The sequence below is a fragment of the Carettochelys insculpta genome, chromosome 20 (assembly GCF_033958435.1).
Source record: "Carettochelys insculpta isolate YL-2023 chromosome 20, ASM3395843v1, whole genome shotgun sequence".
Lineage (NCBI taxonomy): Eukaryota > Metazoa > Chordata > Testudines > Carettochelyidae > Carettochelys > Carettochelys insculpta.
In genome coordinates this window covers 24,263,823-24,284,695 of record NC_134156.1, presented here as the reverse complement: position 1 = coordinate 24,284,695, position 20,873 = coordinate 24,263,823, and the positions used below count along the sequence as shown (strand labels likewise).

Here is a 20,873-nt window from a genome sequence, read left to right as displayed (position 1 = left end):
AAGTGTTGCCCGGCAGGAGGCGTCCAGGGCCTTGGAGGCCTAATGCACCCATGATGCACAAGGAGACTGTGGCCTTCGGCCCCCCTTGGAGCAGAGCAGCAGCCGGCGAGTGGAATGGAGAGGCAGCCTGGCGGCCGTTGGGGGGGGAAGGGGTCAGAGTGCACCAGAGTGTGACACATTTTGAATACCAATCTGACTAGCTGCAACTAGTTTCACTCTAATCATCTGCTCAGGGGCCCCGGGGAGCACCCTGACCCTTAGAGACTCACCATGGCCTGGGGAGGCGATCTGGCCTCTTACCCGGAGCGTTTGCAAAGGAGACTCTCGGTCACACAGAGCCCTGGGCAGGGAGCTAAAAGTCTTTCCTTCCCTGACTCAGAAGTCAGAGAAGCCTGCATGTCAGGCAGCGTTCTCTGCAAGCTGCCCGCTTCTGCAGACGCTCAGGAGCGATTCCAGTGGCACCCAGCTGATTAGCAGAGTGCCCACAGCCAGGTTTGTGTGTCTCCCGGTGGTGCACATTTACACATGCCTTGGTGCACGGAAAATTTATTCTGTTCATGGATGCAAAAGATGAGCGAGAACACTGGTGCCACGAGACCAGCCTTTCCCTTCCAGGCTGTGTGCAGAAGTGGGGCTGATTACTCATGTCTGGCTGGCCTGGGCCTTGCACTATGGACTCATTGCTTTTGGGGAGGTGGATGAGGTCCACCTTGCTGTTCTTCATCTCTTCTACTCCCCGCTTACTCCCCCGAGTTTAAAGTTCCTCCACACTCCCTTTCTAGGACACGTTTACCCAATGCATGGAGATTTCATTCTACCCAGCGCTTTCTAGAATGAATGGTCTGGCTCCCATGAGTCCTGGGGGCAGAGGAGCCGTTTCCTCTCCTTTCTGAATGAGACTCAGCCCTGATGGTGAACACCAAATGAAACCTCCAGAGGAGAAACACCTTCGGTGGGACAGCACATGGCAGAAACCAGGTTTGCAAATGATCAAGTAAGCCAAATGGCTGTAATGAAAAAAGCCTGCAAGAAAATAACCAGGGGGCATGTCAGCCCCACCTCAGAATAAAAGTTGCATGCTCCACCAGTGCCAGGCCTCATGGCTGGTAAATGGAGAGTGCTCAGGTACGATTCAAATGCCATGCTGGGATTCTGCTCTGGATCCTTCCCTGGTGACGGCCTCCTCTGCCGCTATCATGCCAGAGCTCTGAGAGGCATGGCCCAAACCGAACTACATGTCATCCACTGGACTGTTCTTCAATAGAATTATAATATAATTAATAAGTTGCCAGATGCACATATGTGGGCAGAGGGGGCTGCCCTCATATGCCTGTTTGCAAGGTTGGCACCAGAAGCTTTCTTTCCCTGGGCTTTCCCCGTATCACCTAGGCCAGTGGTTCTCGCCCAGGGGTTTGTGTACCCTTCAGGGTACACCGAGCTCTTCTGGGGGCACATCAGCTCAGCTAGATATTTGCCTCGTTTTACAACAGGCTATGTAAAAAAGCCAGTAGTAAAGTCAGTACAATCTAAAAGTTCATTTGGCCAACGCCTTGAGATGCCTGAGGCTGAAATGTAAGTACAGGGTTCTATTCCCAGGCCTTTATTTGCTAACAGGATGGTGGAGAGTCAGCGAGTTTTCTGCAGTCATCTTCTGCGCTGGGTTTGCACGTCGGTGTAAGTCGTTTTTAAGTGAGGTGTCACTTGGGGGGATGCAAAACAAATCCGCAAAGGGTGCAGTGATCTGCAAAGGTTGAACGGCGCTTGTTCCAAGACCTCAGATTTCCCTAGGGCCCTGTTTCTCACCAGTGGGACGTGCGCCCTCGGGGAAGGCGAGAGGAGTTTGGGGTTCTCAGCTAGTGGGGTCTGAAGAAGGGATATTTGTACGAAAAGGTTGAGGAACACTGACCTAGTCTGTCTTTGTGGCAAGTGCTTTGGGGTCTGCAAAGTCTTTCTTTGTGCCTCAGACCCCACCCAGCGTAGGGCTGGCACCTGAGAAATAAACAAGGATTATTTAACAATAAAACTTGCCCCAGGCATCTTGCAGGGAGTCCCATAGAAACTGCCTGGGGGGAGGGGAAAGGGGAGTTGGCTCTGCTAACACTGCTCCGAGGGGGCCATCTTAGGTTTCTGTATAGAGAACGAGGGAGAGCGGGTCTGGGACTGGGTGGGATTATTGGCTTTGCCACAGGGTCCCTGTGGGTACTTTGGGCAAATCCCTTAATCTCCCTATACCTGGAATGTCCATCCACACAATGAGAGTAATGCTGCCCCCTCCCATCATGTACCTGCCTTGCCTAGGCCCTGACCCTGCAATGGACTCATGTCTCCAGGGGCATTTAGTAGACGTCCCTGGGCCACTGACTTTGCAAGGTCCCATCAAAACAAAAAGCAGTCAAGTAGCACTTTAAAGACTAGCAAAATAGTTTATTAGGTGAGCTTTCGTGGGACAGACCCACTTCAGACCACAGCCAGTATAGACTAGCACGGCCTACTCTCTGTTACTTTGCAAGGCCCTGTGCCACTGCAGGGAGGAGCCTGTGCCTAGCCTATGGCAGACCTCCAGCCTTAGGCCCCTGGGGGCAGGGGCTGTCCCCGCACAGCCCCCTAGTGTAGACACTTCCTGCAGCTAACCAAGGCAGTGCTCCCGCTACACTGAGTGCTTGGGCGGCTGCCCAGAATGACTCAAATGCTGCCCAGCTGGTTAGCAGAGCGCCTGCAGTCCGCCGCTGCTTCCATCGGTGGTGCACAACCGCACATGCCTTGGGGCACATAAATTTATTCTGCACATGGGCGGAAAAAGTAGAGGGAACCCTGGTGCAGATGTGACCTAAGCATCTTCCTGGACCCCTGGGTGTCTGCAGGGCGGCGGGGTTGTGTCCTCCTAGCTAAGTGGGTGGGGGGGGGGATGTATCCGGCTCCAGGTAGGTGCAGGGCCTAGCACCGCCAGATCTGCCCAGGAGGCCTCTAGGTTCAACAGGGGCAAGTCCCTGGGCAGCTGCTCCGAGCCCAAGGGAGCGGGAAGGAGCTCCCCGCAGGGCTGGGGGCCCGGAGGAGAAGCGGACAGCGGAGGACAGGCCCCCGCAGCCCGGAGAGCGCGGGGAAGGAAGGCGGGGGGGGGGGGGGGGAGAGCGCCGCGTTGTCGTGGGTGCGCAAAGTCAGAGCCCGCAGCTCCGCGGTGCGCTGGAGGATTCCCCCCCCCGCCCCCGCCCTGCCAGGCTCAGCCGCGGCACCCGGGACGTGCCCCGCTCCTCACTCCCGCCAGCCCGGAGCGCCAGGGCCATGCACGCCGCAGCCTTTGCCAGCGCGGCTGGGCAGCGCCCGGGGGGAGCCGGCGCAGCCGTCCGCGCAGCGAGCCAGGGAGGGCCCAGCGGCGGGCGGCGCGGCTCGTGTGCCCGGGAAGGGGGACAATGCAGCGCGGCGCGGAACAGCCCGCGGGCAGCCAGGTGAGTGCCCCGCTCCGCGCTGCCGCCGCGGCGGCGGAGGACCCCGGCGCTCGGGCCGGAGACCCGGCCGGGCACCAGCAAACTCAGCTGAGCCGCGGCGGGCGGCCGGCCCCGGGCAGCAGCTCCCGGCTCCGCCGCGGGAGAAGCCGGGACCCGCCGCAGCCGCAGCGTCCGCTCTCGGGAGAGCGATAAAGCCGCCGGCCCCCGTGCGCCCTCGCGGCCGCTCCGGCCCGCTGCTGCACCCCAGCCCCAGCTGCAATCCCGCGCGGGTGGGCCGCGTCCCCGGGCGGAGCCGAGCCGAGCCCAGCCGCGTGGCCTGGCCCGGCCTCCGGCCCCTGCAGCCCGGGCCCCCCGCCCCGCCGTTGCTGGGGCGTTTTCCCGCCTTCGCCGCAGAGCCGCTTCCCGCCCGCGCTCCGTGGACGTTTATTTTCGCCTTTGCACTCGCCGGGCGCCCACGCGGAACACGCGCCGGGGGCAGCCCTGCAGCGGGGTCCGGCTCCGTGGCCCCCGCCCCCGGAGCGGGCTTTGCGCGGCTGCGCTGCGCCCCACCGCCCGCCCTTTAAAACAATGGAGCCGCCCGTCCCCGCCGTCACGTGCCCGAAACCCGGCCCCGAGTCTGCAGCTTTGTTCGCCGCCGGCGGGGCTCGGCCGCGCAGATCCGGGCCGCGAGCGGGGTTTGCAATTAAAGGGCCCGCGTGTGCGCTCGGAGGAGGTGGTGAAAGCCCTGGGCAGGGGAGGGGAGCGGGGCTGGGCCGGGCCGGGCCGGGGGTCACCTGCAGCGGCTGCGCGATCAGCGTTCGGTTCGCCCCTCTCGGCCGGGCCGGGCCCCGCTCCCCGCCCCCCTTGTTTGGGAACTCCGAGCGGCGCCCGGGCCGTCTCCTCTCGCGCGTTCAGCCCCGCGGGGAGCCCCGGGGACCCCCCCTCCGGCTCGCAGCCCCTCGCGCCGTGCAGGACGAGCCCGGAAATGCAGCGGGCCGGGAAGATGGCCGGCGGGGGAGGGCGGCGAGCCGGGCCGCGCTGGGTTCCGTTCCGGGGGGAGGCGGCTGGCGCTGGTTCTGCCCCGGTCGCAGCAGGGGGACTGGAGGCGGCTCCGGCCTTTCCCCAGGGGAGCGCAGGGTCGGTACAAGCTGCCCCAGAGCCCGGGGCGAGGAACCAAACCCCGCTGCGCCCCACAGCCCTGGGCCGCCGGCGCCCGGGACCCGCCTTCCCGAGGGCGCTGCTTGTCTTCCCCGCTTCCCCCAGAGCGGCCCGGGGCAAGGCCCCGCCGTGGCAGCCGCCCCAGCCGCGGGGCCCGGGACCAGCCGCGCGCGGCCCCCCTGAAAGCAGCGCTCGTGGCTGCGGTTTCGAAGCGCCATTCATGAGGCGCAGCCGCTGCCCGCAGGCACCTCGGGCTCGGGTTTGTCCCAGCAGCTTTCCGCCGCTGCGGCGCAACCAGCCGGGGCTGCCCCCTCCCCCACCTTCCGGGGCTGCTCCCCCGGGCCCTGCTCCGCCTCCCCGCGTCTGGGGGCGACGCAGCGGGGCCCAAACAAAAGAGCCGAACGAGGAAGCAAAGAGCTGAGGCCTCCCCAGCGAGCGGCCTGGGTGGGAACCGCCTGGGCAAGAACGGGGCGGGGGGGAACCAGTCCAGCGCCGCCTTCTCCTGACTCGGGGCACGGATGGGGGGCAGCTGTGGAGCCCCTCCTGGGGAGAGCGGCCCCAGCCCCCCAGCCGCAGGCCTAGGAGCCGGCGCTGCGCGGCCGCAGCTCCCGTTGGACAGGCAGCGCGAACTTTTCACCTCGGTCCCCGCGGTTCGCCCCTGCGCTTACCCCCGCCCCCCGAGGGGCCGGAGCCGCTGGGAAGGTCGCTTAGGGAAAACCCCCGCAGGTGTGAGCAGCCTGGGGAAGGCGCCGGCGTTGGGAAGCGCTGTGGAACCCCGCAGGCGTGAGGCCGGGGGTGCACCGCAGGGAAAGGTCACAGCCCCGGGGCCTGCCCCCGCTTCAGGACCCCGAGCTGGGGACCCCCCCACACGCACAGTGCCCGGAGCTGCGCCACCCCCCACCCTCAGGCCCAGGCCCTCCCTCCACACAGCAGTGCAAGTCGCAGCCCTTTGCCGGGGGAGGGATCCCCAAGGACAAGCCCGGCCTCCCTCTCGCAGGCGGCGGCGGTAACGCTCCGTGGGGCTGCGCTGCCCTGCAGACCCCGCGCCACGGGCTGCCGGGGCCCGGCTAATGTCGTGTTTGTGTGTCGGAACATGGCCCCTTCCGACATGTCGCAACATGTTTGCGCAGCGCCCCCCCCCTCACGCGCGCTCCCGTGTCTGGGCTGCAGGCGGGGCCCGCCTGCAGGTAGCCGGCTGGGGGGCGGGGGCCCGCAGGCCCAGGACGCCTCTGGGAGCCTGTCTCCAGGATTATCTGCAGCAACCGAGCGGCCAACACGCGGCCTCCGCCCTCTCCCGGCCGGGGGGCTTTCTCCCCTCCCCTTCCTGCCCGGTCAGCTGCACGTCCCCGCTCCGCAGGGCGGGGGCCGCTCGTTAATGAGACCCTAGCGCCGCAAACGCAGCGGGGAGCGAACACCGCGGCGGATTCAGCTGCAAAGTGCGACTGGCATTTACCAGCGCATTCGCCGGACGTTTGGAAGCGGGAAAGCTCCGAGCCCCTACCCTAAAAACCTGCACGGGGCGGGTCGGACGCCGGGCTCCCAGCTCATGGGGGGGGGGCTCTCGCGTGCCCCCCATCTCCGGTAATCCAGGGCGCGATGTACGAGGTACAGCGCGTGTCTGTCGATATAACGCTGCCCAGACGGTGGAGCGCTGTGTGGGGCTGGTTGCATCTGACCACACCGGGCCCCTGGCTGCGCTCCAGTCCCTCCCCGCAATGCCCAGCACTTGGGAGATGAGACCTGCCGTGGGAGCTTGGGCGCGGCGTCCGGCTGCCAGAGCAGTGTCGGTCGGAGTCCCCGCCCTTCGCGCCGCGGCTCTGGTCCGCTAACGCCTCCCAGGCGGGCTCCTGCGGGGGCCGGGGGCTGCTCCCTTGGCCAGGGCCAGCGCCCCAAACGGGGCGGTTCGGAGGCCCAGCGGCCTCGTCGCTGCTCCTGACTGCCGTGCTCCCGGCCAAGCCCCCTGCAATCAAGGCCGCCGTGGGGGGGGGGGGGGGGGCTCCCGCCCTCCCGCTCCATCGTGCGTCCCCCTCCCCGGGGCACTGCTCCGGGCCCTGCGGGTGGGGGAGGCCCCGGGGCGCACGCGCTCCCCAGCCAGGGCCCGAGCCCTTTCCTGCGGCTGGGGGGCACCACCAAGTGTTTTGTTCAAGTGCCACAGGACCTACTGACCCCGACATCGGGGATGCAGGGGCCTGGGCTCGGCTGCCAGCCGGGCTGCGTTGTGGGGCCTGCAGGCCCTGCCTGTCCCCGGGCGGAGGCGGGGCAGGGGCAGGGGGAGAGCCTGCACGTGGGGGCTGGGGAGGCCAGGGGCTCTCGGGATAGTCCCTCCCAGCCCCGGGGGGTGCAGACACCTTCCTTCCCCTGACTTTGGTGCCGGCCCTGGGGCTGGAGGTTTGCCTGGGATCGCTCTCCCGAACTGGCGCCGCCCACGTGTTGTTGGTTTCAAATCCCTCACACACACAGGGCCACATGCCCGGCCCGGCCCAGCACCCGCCCGAGCCTCCGGGTGCACGAGGCGCGTGCCCGGGGCCTCGTGCACGCGCGGAAGGCAGAGACCCCAGCAACCCGCCTGACTCGTTCCCTCTGCGGCGCGGGGCTCCCCCCTCCCCCCCCCCCCCCCCGGTAGCCTGTTTTTGTAACGAGTAATGCAAAACAGAGCTTATTTGCAGGGAGATTGGCAGCGACTTCCAGCACGTGCTCACCCCCCCGCGCCGCGCCGCGTGCGGAGCTCGCCAGCCGGCTCCTGTGCGCGAGCGCTCGGGCCCGGAGCCGCGGCCCTGGCGGGGGGGGGGGGGGCGCTGATTGTTCCGATTATTTGCACTGGGATCGGAGCGCGAGGAGGGCTCGGGGCGGGGACATTCGGCTTTTCCGAGGCCCTAGCCCGGGGCCCTGGGGGAGGGACTCCTCCGGCGCCCGGAGCGCCTGGGTTTGAAGAATGAAGAGTCATTTTTTGTAGCCGAGAAATTGTTTCTAATTTGCTCTTTGACTAATGGCACTTGGAACAATGAGTCGGCCCCAAACAATTGCATTACTCAGAGGCGCCCAACATGCAATTACCCAAATGCAGAGATTTGCATCTTGCAGCCCTATTAGGCAATTATTTAGTGTGCCGGGTTAATCTGCAATATTATTTAACCGGCCGGGCCCCTGCCTGGTCCCTTTCCAGCTGGTGCGGTATTAAAATGCAATATTTTAACCCGTGTCCCCGGCGTGGGGAGTGTCGCCCAGGGCCCAGCGCTTCTCGGGACTGCAGATTCAGCCGGACCGAGCAGGCAGCGGCTTTAGGTGGCCTTCGCCAGGGCTGCTGAGGCCCTAGCTCCGCTGGGCGACACCGGGGGGGGAGCTCGCTGCGGTACCGCTCTGGCAGGGTGCGGGTCGCGGAACGCCAAGCTCCGAAGCTGCCCCCCGCCCAGCTCCCCAACCCACCCCGGGGCCGCGGAGCAGAGAATATACACCGAGAAGCTCTGCGAAGCGAAGGGGATTTTCAGCCTCCTTAAGACGGGCAAATGAAAGGCCTCGCCGCAGCCCGGGCGCGGGGCAGGTCCGGGGTGTTCGGCCAAGCAGCCAACCCTGGCCAAGCCCTGGGCGGGGGCGGGGGCGGGGGCGGGGGCGCCGAGAGAGCCGGGTTGCTGGAGCCCGGTCCCCCTCGGGCTCTGACCCCGCGGTGACAAGCAGAGCTTGCGGGCGCCTCTCGGTTCATCTGCAAAACGCCGGGGAAGGGGAGCCAGGGCCGATCTCCCGGCAGTGTAAATATTTATTTCTGGCCCTTATCTGCGCTCCCGCTTGTCTAAAGGGAGACCAAGATACCGGGGCCTGGTTCCTGCCCCAGGAAAACATTCGCTGGCTCTGGACAGTTCCAAACCGGAGATCAGGGCAGCCTTCCCTGCTGCGGAGAGGGGCGCGCGGGGCCTTCCCCTGGCTGCAGCTCTCAGCGGGCGGAGGCCTAGAAGGGGTTTTTAAAACGATAGAAAAATCGGTGTCAAGCCCTCATTGCAACCCAGCGCGTGGGGGGGGGGGGCAGCCTCTCCAGGGGCGCAAAGGGAAATCGATCCAGCCGCCCTGGGAAGGTGGGGTGAAGGCCACACCTGGGAGTTTCCCCCCTCCTGGTCCTTTTCACCCTCGCCTTCCCCGCTAGCCCCGCTCGGTGCCGACTCTGCAAACGCCCCTTTATCGGTCCAGTAACTCCACCAGGCCGCCGGGTGCGCAGCGCCGGGAGACCCGCAAGCCTGGGCCTGAGCCGGTGACAAACGCCCCGCTCGGGTGCGAGATGGACGGGAAGTGTCAATCAGAGACGCTTCAGCGACCAGGGACAATCCTCTTTGCAGGACTGGCCTCCTCCGAGCGCCATCAGTCACTTTGCATTAATTACCCTTCCATCCAGGCCCCTCTGAGCGCGCAGGCCTGGCCCATCGGTGACAGGGCAGCGCCTGGAGGCGGGGAGCCCTCGAGGTCTGCACCTCCAAATCTCTCCTCCCGCAGCAGCCGCCGAGCCCCGGCAGCCCGCCAGACCCGACGGCTGGGGACGCGGGGGTGCGCGGTCTGCGCTGCTCCACCTTCTCCCCGGCAGCGCTGCTCCCGCCGGCGGCTGCTGCTGCTCCTCCAACCACGCGGAGAGCCCGATCCGGCCAGCCCAGAGCTCCGGGGGCGAGGCGGCCTCCCCGCAGCGCTCGCCCGGAGCAGGAGCGCAAACTCCGCGGCCGGGGCGCGGGGCACCCCGCGGAGCCTGGCGCCTTGGCGCGTCCTGGTCTTCGCGGCGTGTGTTGGAGGCGCCGCTTGCCAGTGACGCCCAGCCCCGGGTAGCGGCTGCCGCCTGCTTCCGCGGCCCGATCCTGGCGCTGAGTGCAGGTTCCGCGCTCGCCCGGCTCCGGCTCCGGCTCCGGCTCCGGCTCGGGTCTCCTTCCGTCCCTCCCGCTCTGTCACCGCTGGGGCGACCCTCGCCTCTGCTCCCGCGCAGCCCCGAGGCCTGTGCAGCCCGGCCAGGGAGGCTCCAGCTACGCCCGGCTGCGCGCTCCGCCGGGTGACCGACTCGCCCGTCCGACGCGCTCGGGCCCGGCCCGCGTTTTCAGTCAGCCACAGCCTCGGGGGTGATCGCAAAATCGCTTTAATCGCCCTTACAAGGAACAGCCGCGGCCCTTCCCCGCCCCAGCCCGGCCCGCTGAGGTGCCCCCGGCGGGGCGGCCCGGAGGATCCCCGCTCCCCCGCAGCCTGCGGCTTGGGGCATCCCCGCCCGGCGCCAGATCGCGGGGCGGAAGCGTCCCGGAGCGCGGGCACGGGGGTCACTGCACCGACCGGCCCCCGGCGCGCCGAGCCCGCCTGGCCCTTCTCTGCTGTCCCCTGCGGCCCCTCTTACCTATGTGCGCCGCGGAGCCCGGCCCTGCACGCCGCAGGCTTGGCCGGGTGCACGGGGGGCGGGGGGGGGTTTGCTGCCCCGCGCCCCAGCCCGCCCGGCGCTGGGGGATCCCCGCGAGCGCTCGCTCAGTCCATTGCCCCGGCTCCGTCCCTTTGATCCTCGCTCTTCTGGGCTGCGGGGCCGGCGGGGTCTGCCCGGGGGCCGCCTGGAAACTGTCCCCGCTCGTCTCCTTTCATCCGGCAGCCCCGGGCCGCCTTGAAACCGCGGGGCCAGTAATTGCTTTTTTCAGGCAGCCCAGTGCGGACTGGCTTGCAGCCAATCAGCGCCTTGTTTACACTCGGTGATTGACAGCGGGATGGCAGGCTGCCAACCAATCGTAGCCGTCCCGTGGGGCGGTGGGGGGGGTAGACGGGAAACGAGGAGGTTAACCCCTGTGTGACCGGCGCAGAATGGAGGAAGGGAGCGCCTGCGTTTTGGTGGGTGCCCTGCCAGCTCTCCAGCTCGTTCTCCAGGGGCAGGGCGGGGGCCGCGAGCTCCAGCCGAGGGCCGCCGCCGCCGCTCGGCAGCAACCGCACAGCGCTCCCCCTCTCTGGTGCAGGGCGAAGCCCCGGGAAATCGCCACCGCGGGGTTTGTTCTGGGAACGGGGCAGAGCAGTTTCCCTCCGGGCACCCGGCGCCTGGACCGGGCTGCGTGGCCACGGGCTCTGTCTGCGTGGGCCTCCGCGTGGCTTTCTCAGCTCCAATCTAAGGGCGCCCCTTTGCAGAGAGGGGCCGAGGTGCCACCGGGGCGGACTGGGCTGGCAGGGTTTAATGGTGCTGGGTACCTCCCCGGGAGAGGAGGGCGACGGGGGATGCGTGGGAACGAGCACAGAGCTCCTGGTTCCTGTGGCACGGGGGAGAGGTCGCCGGTCGCCGTCCCTGTTCCGGAGCCCCTGCTCCTTGCAAAGCCCACTGCTCCCTATTCGCCAGGCAGCCCCCGAGCCACGCCAGCAGCCGCCGCGTCCGAGGGGACATCGGGAGACTGCAGCACTTTCTGCATTCAGAGGGCTGCTCGGTTTGGTGCAACGCCCACGTCCCCAGCCCAGTCCACAATCCCCCGTAGCAGCCTGCGCAACAGCTCCATGCAGTGGTTTGTGCCAGAGCTCCCAGCACTGTGTGGTGCGCTAAACCCCGGGCACCGTCCAGGCCGCCAACGGGAAAAATAAAACTCTCCCTGCCCCGCTGCTCTGAGTGTGTGTGGGCTGGAGCAGCGCCCGGGCAGAACTCGCTGCACCTCCTCCACCCCCAAGGCCGCTGCCTTTGCTGTACATCCCCATTCACCAAGCGAGCAGGGACGGGAGCTGCGCAGGAGGAGCTGCGCAGCTGCAAGGCTTGAATTAGGCGCCATTGGGCTGAGTAGTAGCCCGGCGGCTCTCTGATTGGCAGCTCGCTGGCCTCGCGCCAGCCTATTGGGAAGCCTGTTTACGTAGGGAGAGTGGCACGAGCTTATTACCGTGGAGGGCCCGGCGTCCAATCAGCTAGCGTGCTCACCCTGGGTGAGTGGCACGAGCTTATTAGTATGCAGGGAGAGTTGCTTGCAGGACTGAGCTGCGGGCTGGGGAGCTGCTGAGGCTGGAAGGAACCCACTATAGGGTCCTTTCCCTTCTGCAAGAGCAGCCAGTGCATTTACAGTGCAACAGTCAGCACAGTGCAAATACCAATAGGAATACAATACAAAGTCCCATTTACTGATTTAATTGTATTGCATTCACTGTGTGAAAGGAACATACCTCCAGTAAGTAACTGCAATTATTTTTGTTTGCTTTAAATTTTTTGAGAATTAAAATAAAATTCAGGATTGTAAAATTGTAAAATTCAGGATTGTAGATTTTATTTTATTTTATTTTATTTTTTTGCATAGCGAGAACTTTTGGTGGTTGAAAATACCATGTTTCTGTTCTTTTTCCTTTGAGGACATTCTTTAGTTCTGTGTGATGTTACATCTGTAAAAAATTTAATAACAGTGTATTGCTTGGAACTGTTTAGAACACATATCAATTGAAAATAATAATAATAATAATCGTTAAAAAAACAGGTCGGAATACGCTACACTTTCCTCTAATGAAAAGAAATGCTACAGGGCATTTTTTAAATGGTTGCAGTAAATTGCTCTCTGTACCCCTGGAAATTTGTACCTAGCGCCGGGTAGCACCAACAAAAATACAATTGTTTGCAAATTTCCTAATGCAATTCTAAGGTTTTTAAAATGCAGCCATGAATGGTGCTTTGCAAGGGAAAACAAACAGAGTCATTGTAGCACTTAAAAAAAAAAGGCGCAATGGATGCAAATTTGCACCCTTTCTGTTTTAAAAAAATAAATAATAGGTGGTTGGAGGAGAGGGTTAGGTTTGCCGCGATCGCCACGTTCTTTCTTTCTCCCTCGGCGCATTTGTTACATTTGAATAGAAGGCAAATCTGAATTGGAAAAAAAAAAAACAAAAAAACAAATTCGAGGGGGAAAGAGACCCCCGCCCAAAACAGACCGAGCGTCGGGGGAAGGTGCGACGGGGGCTGTTGTTTTTTTTAAATGGTCACACGGTCTTTGCATGTTAATGTGTCGCTGCTCGGGGCGGATCGGAGTCGGGGGAGCCCGGCTGCTTTCCAGCGGAGGGCTCGGTACATGTGGCTGTTGTTGCTGGTTGCAGCGAGGCCGGCTGGCTGCAAGGCCGCCCGCGTTTGATGGCCGGGCGGCTGCGGGGCTCCTCTCGCCCGGGGCGGCTCCTCCGCGGCGGGAGCCGCTCTGGGGTTTGTGCCGTTTCCCGTTGGAGCCGCCAGCGGCGGGCTCGGAGCCGGATTTTGCGGTGCCGACGCGGGCGCGGCAGCTTCTTCCCTCGGCTCTGCAGAATTCAAACCGAAAGCAGGAGCGGGCGGCGGGGCGGGCAGGAAAGCGCCCGGCCTTCCCCGGGCCTGCGGAGCGGCCCAGCCCCGCAGCGGAGCTCGGCGGGCTCCGGGGAAGCTCCGGCGGGCCGGGGCCGAGCGGGGCGGCGGCGGGGGAGCCGCTTCCCCTCCTCTGGGCGCTGCAGTGGGGCCGCTCGCCGCGCAGGTCCCTTCCCCGCTTTGTTCCAGCCGCCGGGCCGGGCTGCGCGCCCCGCGGGGGCCTTTCCTCTCGGGGGGCGACGAGCGCTGTGCAGGGAGGGGCCGCTGGGGGGGCCGAGGCCCCGCCGGTGCCAGGCCCGAGAACAGCGGCTAGGCCGAGCTCCGGGCCCCGTTCCGCCCTCGCCTGCAAGCGGGGCACGATCCTGGCTCCCATTGTGCAAACAAAGCCGGGAGCCGGCGCGGCGCGGCGCGGGGCGGGGTGGCAGCCCCCCTGCGGTAACCGCTCCCGGCCCCTCCGCTTCGCTGCGCCGAGAGCCCCGCGGCCCGGAGGCACCAGGGAGCGGGGCTAGTCCCCGCCGCCGACCGGCCGCGTGGCTGCGGGGCGAGCCCGGCTTTGTCTCGCGGGCTCCTCGCCCGGCGCCGCCGCTCGGGAGGCGGCTCGGCCGGCTGCGGAGAGCCCGGCGCGGGGCGGTGCTGCGCGGCCCGCGGCCGCAGGCACCGGTGAGGCTGGAGGGGGCTCAGGGCCCGCCGGGGGGATCCCCCCTTTGTGCTCGGCCCGGGGCCGCGCCCGACTCCTGCGCGCAGCCCCGAACCGCCGCCCGCTCCCGGGCCCCTCCGACCCCGCCGGGCCGCGCGGCTGGACCGAGCGCCGGGGACCCGCCCGGCAGGGCAGGCGGCGCGGCCGGGCTCCGGGCTCCGGGCTCCCCGGCGCTGCAGGGACGCGGCGGCGGCCCGCCGGGGGAGCTGCCCCTGGGCGCTCGCGGTCCCCGCGTTTCTGGGGCCGGACCCCCGCCGGGCAGACAATGGCGCAGCCGGGGCAGGTCGCTGCAGGCCGGAGCGCGAGAACCAGCGGCGGGCCGGGGCCGGGGCCGGGGCCGGGGTCGGGTTCTCCCTCGGGGCGGCTGCCCGGGAGCGCTGGGGGAGGTGAAGGGGGCCCCGGGCCGGGCCGCGCCGCGCCGGCTCCTCACCTCTCCTCTCTCCCCCCCCGCAGAGGATGAGCCGGGACGCCGGGAGCAGGACCGGGGCTCCCCCGCAGGACCCGAGCCCGCCGGAGCCCTGAAGCAGGCGCGCTGCCCCGCCGAGAAGCCGCCGCCGCCGCCCGCCGGGGGGGCGCATGAAGCCGGGCCCGGCATGGACGGCCGCGAGTTCGCGCCCCCCGCCTCACCTCCTCGCCGAGCGGGGCACCGCGGGGCACCGCAGCGGCGCCGGCCGCCTGGCCGCGCCCGGCCCGGGCCCCGTGCAGCACCCGGGCCCCTTCCAGCCGGGCAAGTTCTTCCCCGCGCCCATCTCCATGGCGGCGCACACAGGTGAGCGCGGCGCGGCGCGGCTGGGGGGCTGCAGCGGGAGCCGCTGCCCCGGAGAGCGGCCTGGGGGATCCCGGCCAGCGCCGCGTTCCAGGGCTGCAGCGCGCCCGGCCTTGAGCTCCGGGAGGCGGCTCTCCGCGCGGGCCTGGGGCTGGGAGCGGGAACCTGCCGTTGCGCGCGGGCTGCCCGGGGCGCTCGGCGGGCGGGTGGGGGCCATTGTGTGCGCAGGGGATGGGGCGCTGGGCAGCGGGGCGCGGGGCTTTGGCGGCGGGCAGGAGGAGTCGCTCCCGCGGCTCGACGAACGGGGCGGAGGAGGGCGATGGGATCCGCCGGGGTGCGGTGCCGGTTGGGGCGCGGATTAAACAGGGCGGCAGGAGGTGGGCTGGAGTGGAGGGTTGTGACCGGGGAGCGCAGGCGGTGGAAGGCGCCGAATTTCCTAAAAGAGACGACAGCGGCCAAAACGGCGTAATTGCTAATGGGCTTTCGGCGTGAGGAGCTGGAAAAAAGGGCCGCTAACCGCTGCAGTGAGCCAGGCCGGCTTGTTCTGAAATGTGCTGCGTTCTCCGTAATTACTCCGCAGAGCTGCAGAATTTTCCCGGGGTGAAATGCGCCTCGCCTCTTACTGTTCCTCCTTTCCCTTCCCTTTCCTTTTAAAAAGAATTTGCACTATGCTAATTGCCGCTCAGCCTTTTAGAATCAGTTGCTCCCAAATGACTCGGGGGTCTATTTTAAACCACAAAGCCGGACAAACAGGGCAAACAGTCAGATTTGTGCTTAAATCTTGTTTCTTCTGCACTCCTGGGTGGGTGCTGCTCATTCAGACGGGCCCCATCCTGTTTCCGAGAAGGTTTGATCCAAAGCCCCGTGTCGCCGTCACTGGATCAAACACAGAGCCTTTTTCATGTAGCTCAGAGAAGCCCTCTCTCTAAAGTCCTCAGCGCCGTGTTTCAATCTCATTGGGGAATTCAGGGGGAGATGAGAAAATTTGCAGGTAAGCAAATTGGCGATGCCTGTAGAATAAATTATTGATGGTGTCTTGACACTGAGTATTTAATTATAATACGGGGAACAACCTCACAAGGACCAGAGGCCATTGAGTAGGAATATACCGACTAGACTGCAGGGAGCTTTGCCAATTTTTTTTAACTAAAAAAAGGTTATTAATATCTCTTAACCCCCTGCTCCCAGCTTTTACACACACACACACACACACACACACACACACACACACGAGAGAGAGAGATGGCTTAGAAAGGGCGACAACCAAAACCTGTCCCGACAGAAGTGTTTTGACTCCTTCCATTTTCAGATTGAGATCTGGATTAAAATTGGAATGTGCGGCCTGGAGCCCCTAAATGAGACAGCTCCTGGGGGGAGGGGGCTGGTTCCAATCAGAAAAGCACTGCTTTGTTTTTCTGTCCAGTCATTGCTCTAGTCAGGCAAAATTCCAGCAGGCGGACGGAGTTGATCACGCATGTATTGTAACACTCCCGTTGGTGTGGAATTCTCTCCCCACGGCAAGCTTGCCTCCCTCCTCTCCAACCGGACCGTTTTTTTTCGGTCTGCTGCAAAGACCTTGATTTTGAAGTTAGCGTTTAATGTTTCGCAAATTGTTTTTCTTAAAGCGGGGTGCTGATAGTTTTATAATCCTGCTGTAGAGATTTTATGGTAAAGTGCTGTTATAGTAACCTTGTCACAAAAGGTGCAATTAAAATGTTTTGTAGCGTTATTTTTAGTGCAGTGGTAGATTTTTTTTTTTTTTTTTGTCTCCAATGCAGATGGTCCAAAGTCAAAGCTGTGAAAGTTGAGGGAGGGAGAGAGAGAGGAGAAGGATTATTTAGCAGTCCTGCTACCTCGAGCCGCTGAAATTTCTACCCTGCCATAGGCTCTTCTTTAGGAAGAGAGACATTTTTATCTTTTGGGGAAACCTCCAAATATACACATCTCCTCTCTCTCCCCAGCCATCCCTTCAAGGTAGCTGCATGTTCAACATTTTGGCTGGAATGGAAAAGCCAATAAGAAATAATCTGTGAACTGCTGCAGCTAGATACACAAATATAATCATCAGACTAATTAATAAAGATTAATAGTAATCAGGAATGGCAGCCGTCTCTAGCAGGGATCATAAAGGACTGCAAGCTGAGAATTTCTGGTGGTGTACCGCTATCCGTTACCCTACCACTGTCCAGGCCCTGAAACTTGCAAGGAATAATAGATCTTCGTATCGATTTAGTTATCATTAAATCCAGTAATTTCCTGGTGAGACAAGCCCTTTAAAGGGGTTGGTCCCCTCTGCCTTTAGTGTTCTTTCTTTCTTTCTTTCTTTCTTTCTTTTTTTTTTTTTTTTTTTTAAAGAAAATACATTTTAGTAAATACCTCATTAACTGCATGACACCAGCTAGTGTTTCTGCAACACAGTTACCAGCATTAAATAGGTGCTAAAAGAGTTACTGTTCAAAGCCATGTTCTAAAGACTCTAACCATCTTTACTTATAAATGACAAGTAGCATGAGACATCAAAGGCAATGCACAGATAACAGCTAGGACCTGCCAGGGCTGATCTTTTGCACAACCACTGTAAGATATACATTGTTATGCAAGGCAGCTGCGGTTAACACACACACTGGGAAATTAAAGCTCAATTTTGGAATGTGCATTTTTCCACAGGGAATTGCTGCACCATCATGTCTAATTATTCCTATAAGAAGTGGAATTTTTCTATAGGACTATCCATGCTGTGTGATGCTAATTTAGTGGCAGGCAAAGCCTTGGTGCAAATAGCTCATCCTAACGAAAGAAATTGACTCCAGCAATTCTTAGAAGCCTGCCCAGCCTTGTAGGAGAGGCTGTGTGACATATGGAAGTCCAAATGCAAAAAAGTCTGTTAAAATAACATGCAGGAGTCTAAAAATACCCATCCAGAAATTCACTTAAAAAAAAAAAAAAGCCAAACCCAACAACAGAAAGAGCTAAAAATATTCCGGGCTTTGGCAAGGCCCAGAAAGTTAAATAAATTATACAAGAGCCATTCATGGGAGAGTCTCCACTTTCTCTTACAGGAACATTGTTCAAGCTAATAAAAATTATAATTTACTAGCCACCGAGCTTTTCATGAGTCTAAATTTAATTGGTTGGGCTTCTGGAGTCCATCATTTCTGCTGGATTAGTAGATTTGTATTGGAGTTTGTGAGACGGCAGAGAATGAAAAAAGGCAGAATCGTGCAATGCCGTATTTCTGGCCACAGGCAGGACAAGGAGATTTGCCCTGTAGAGGGGGGCCAGCTGGTGCAGGGGTGGGGCTCTGGGGTAGGAGGGTGAGGGAAAGGAGGCTGCGATTTGGACGCTCGGGGCCTTTGGGACACAAACGCGGTCATTGAAACGTGATAAATGATTGGACACCTTTAAGAGTGTGTTTGAACAATCAAGATGCACTCCAGCAGGCGGCTGGGATGTAGGCTGTCAGCTTACCTATGTCTTTAGCGCAGGCTGCGAGCATAAATAATGGGAAGGCGCTACGCTTCTGACTATCCTCCGCTCCTCTGTTGGCTACCCACAAATGAGCCTGCTCGGGTGCCTTCCAGTCGGGGCGCTCGGAGAGCAGAATCAGACCCTCCCTCCTGCCCCTTTTTAGGTCAGCGCCTTGGAGCTGCTGCCAGCAGCAAGCCTTCAAAATAGAACCATCGTCAGGCTAGCGGAACTTCCCAGTGCGCTGGGGGAAAGGCGGGGTAGCCGGCCCAGCCACCAGCGGCTGGCTCTCTGATTTGCAAGGGAGAGAGAAGCAGCCCAGGCGGGTGCAGGAAGATGCTGCTGGTTCCCGATCCCACATGGGGACTAACCCTGCTTCATTCAGTCCTTTCTGGCTGCCGTTCCCCGGCCCGGCGCTGGGCGCTTTGGAAACATGGCTAACGCTAGCGAGTGGGGATTAGTAATTACTCTCGTCCATAAACAACCAAAGAAAATAGGGGGCTGGCTGCAGTTAAGGGGAAAAGGTGGAGGGCCGGGCGCAGAGCAGGAGTGATGGCGTAGGGCTGGAGCCCCATGTGGTACAAAACAGCGCAGTGCCGCCGAAGCCAGGAGAGCCGCCCGGACTTACAGGGTGGAGGAGAGGACCCACATCTGTCTTGCCCTGTGCTTCGGCCCCTGCTGCCTCGCCTCTTGGTCAGGGCTGGCCAAAGTGCAACTCAGAGTGTGGCCCTGAAATGAGGCCCCAGGGCTGGCTGGCTGTAACATGCCTCCCTCCCTCCCCCGCTGCCCCTTCAAGCGTGGGACTACACGTCCCAGAATGCCTTGCAGCCGGCTCCAAGGTCGTGGGTGACCTGGCGGATGTGCAGAATGTAAGACAAAAAGGTTTTGTTTTATTTTATTAAACCCATCAGTCAAAGCCGCGCCGTTACAGCAGCCGGACGCATCGCTTTTCATGGGGTTGTGGCGCAAAGATTGTGCAGATGAACGTGTCCGAGACCGTTCTGTGGAGCTGGCGCAGGCTCTGGAAATCACCACCAACTTTGTCACTTTCTTGCTGCCCAGGTCTTTTGCTGTGCCTCAGTTTCTTCTTCTGTGCCGTACGGGGCCATGCACCTGTCTCTGTAAGGGGCGTTGAGAGTCTCTGATGAGGCAAGGTACTAAATAAGGGCAAAGAGTTGCAGCTGCGCTCTCGGAGCAGCGGTGGGTCCAGGGAGGTGCCTCAGTGGCTTCTGCTGTGTGAGAGTCTGGGTGCTCCACATGTCTCATCTCTGGTGCAATTAGAGCAGGATGCAAACCGTCCAGAGTACAGTTGGTGCTTCGGAACCTATGGGGGCATGTTTTAATTTTCTTACATCGCCCCCATTAAAGTCCCTGAAAATCCCTTGAGGCTCATGCCTTGTAATATAGAACAGATTTTCTGTAAAAGTCACTTTGTTCCACAAGTGAAGTTCTAAGAAGGAACTGAAAGGTCAGTGGGAAAAGCTGGCCAGATCCTGCCGAGGTGCAGGAAAGAGACACACACGAGTCCTGCCTCAGAGTAGCAAATCAGGCTCATCAAAGTGACCCTGAGGTCCATCTGTAGCGTGACACTGACTTCCCGCCGGCGTGGCCGAGGGCGGAGGTCGGCCCAGCGCTAGAAGCTCCGGTGGTGCTGCTGGTGCAGAAAGGAAAGACGGCAAAGAAGAAGTGGCAAACTTGGAGGAGAGGTTCTGCGAACTTGATACTTTACACAGAGCCTACGTTTTTTGCCCTTGTGACATTTTTATAGGCTAATATATAGGTTCGCTCCTGTAGGGCTATTTGTCACAGCAGCCAAGCTCTCTATTGGCTGTAATATATAGTAATGCCCTACCCTGCGGGCAGCCGCCTGGAAGGGGTTTTACATGAGGCAGGAGTTTTGGCTGAGGAGCGGAGGGAGGATGAGGGCACCCTGGTGACATGATCCTGGTGATTTCTGGGTTTGAGTCAGGTCCTGTCATGGGTCCGATATGAGCCCCGAGTGCCCACGCTGCCAGCATCTCTGCTGTAGTCGGTTCCCACGGCAGCTGTTCTGGTGGATTGAATTCCAGCCAGGGCTCGGGTGGAACACGGGGGGTTTTGATTCCGGCGTTCCCACAAATGGGCTGGCTCCCAAACAGATGGGGGGGCTGGGTATTCCTTCTGAAACCGGCTTGAGATTGTGCCTCTAATTTCCTAAGACCTTGAAGGCAGCCGCGGCCACGTCACCGCAGAGGCTGGTGACCTGGGATGCAGGAGCCCCTCTTTGCACACACGTGTGCTGGGGTGCAGCTGTGTGTGTCTCCAGCTGTGGTCCACCCAGCATGAGAGAAGCAACCAAAACAGTGCTGGGTGGGGGCGAGAACGCAGGATGGGTTTTGAGGCAAACCACCTCCCAACTGTCTTTTAATGACTTTATGATTAAATCTGACTCATTTAAAGCGTGCGTGTGACTGGGGGGCGTGTATACAGCCGGCTCCGTACCGCTGGCTGCTGCAGGGGACCACGATAGCCTTCTGGCTTGTATGGGTGTAGGCTGAGCGCACACAGGACTCCCGACTTGCAGGGATCGGTTAGCTATCCATCATCCTAAAAGGAGCTTTCGCTTCCGCTCCTCCCTAGCGCTGGTGCCTGACTGCGGCTCCCCGGCCCAGCCTCCCTGGAACATGCCCTGCATTTTAAAACGGAGGTGTCAAAGTTAAAACAGATTTTGAGATTAACTTGTCTACTCCTTATTAGTGACACTCCTGCTGAAGATTACTGGGGAGGGCAGGCAGGAGGGAAACGCACATGTGTCAGGGAGAAAAAAAGCAGAATGCGCCGAAACCGAAATCTTGTGGAATTACACTTGAGTGGTTTCATCTGTTCATTAGTTATTATTTGGGTCTGGGCAGAGACGCTGGCGTGTGTATGTCGGGGCAGAGGCAGCGCAGCCGGAGCTACAATAGCTGGATTTTACGATCTCACCTGCGGACACTAAGCGTCCTTAATAAATACTGGTGTGATCGCCTCCAAATCTGGAAGTGAGCGCCTGACACGGGGTGCTGTGCGCTGACCGGGGATTGGATTTTCCTGTTTCAGGGCCGTGAATCTCTTTGATGTACT

General features: G+C 61.7%; 2 protein-coding genes across 2 annotated transcripts in view; one reads left to right on the top strand and one right to left on the bottom strand.

The window, feature by feature from the left end:
- Positions 1-3,288: 3,288 nt before the first annotated feature.
- BAHCC1 (BAH domain and coiled-coil containing 1) overlaps positions 3,289-20,873 on the top strand; it is a 70,748-nt gene continuing 53,163 nt past the window's right edge. The window contains 3 exon segments of the mRNA XM_075014315.1: positions 3,289-3,443; positions 13,994-14,154; positions 14,156-14,309. Of these exon segments, the coding sequence (XP_074870416.1) occupies positions 14,134-14,154; positions 14,156-14,309 (175 nt within the window). The 5' untranslated portion in view covers positions 3,289-3,443; positions 13,994-14,133.
- LOC142023753 (uncharacterized) lies at positions 7,536-13,216 on the bottom strand. Its single transcript, XM_075015027.1, has 3 exons — positions 12,504-13,216; positions 8,947-9,654; positions 7,536-8,520 (listed from the first exon to the last, which is right to left on the bottom strand). The coding sequence occupies exons 1-3, from the start codon at positions 13,214-13,216 to the stop codon at positions 8,274-8,276; spliced, it is 1,668 nt and encodes a 555-aa protein (XP_074871128.1). The 3' UTR covers positions 7,536-8,273.

Bases quoted from the DNA above. Each gene is read 5' to 3' on its own strand.
- LOC142023753 (XM_075015027.1), bottom strand. From the start codon at position 13,216: ATGGGAGCCAGGATCGTGCCCCGCTTGCAGGCGAGGGCGGAACGGGGC. The intron at 9,655-12,503 runs GTGTGACCATTT...ATCACCCCCGAG, and splicing joins CACATTAACATGCAAAGACC to GCTGTGGCTGACTGAAAACG. The intron at 8,521-8,946 runs GTAATTAATGCA...AACCCCTTCTAG, and splicing joins AGAGGGGCCTGGATGGAAGG to GCCTCCGCCCGCTGAGAGCT.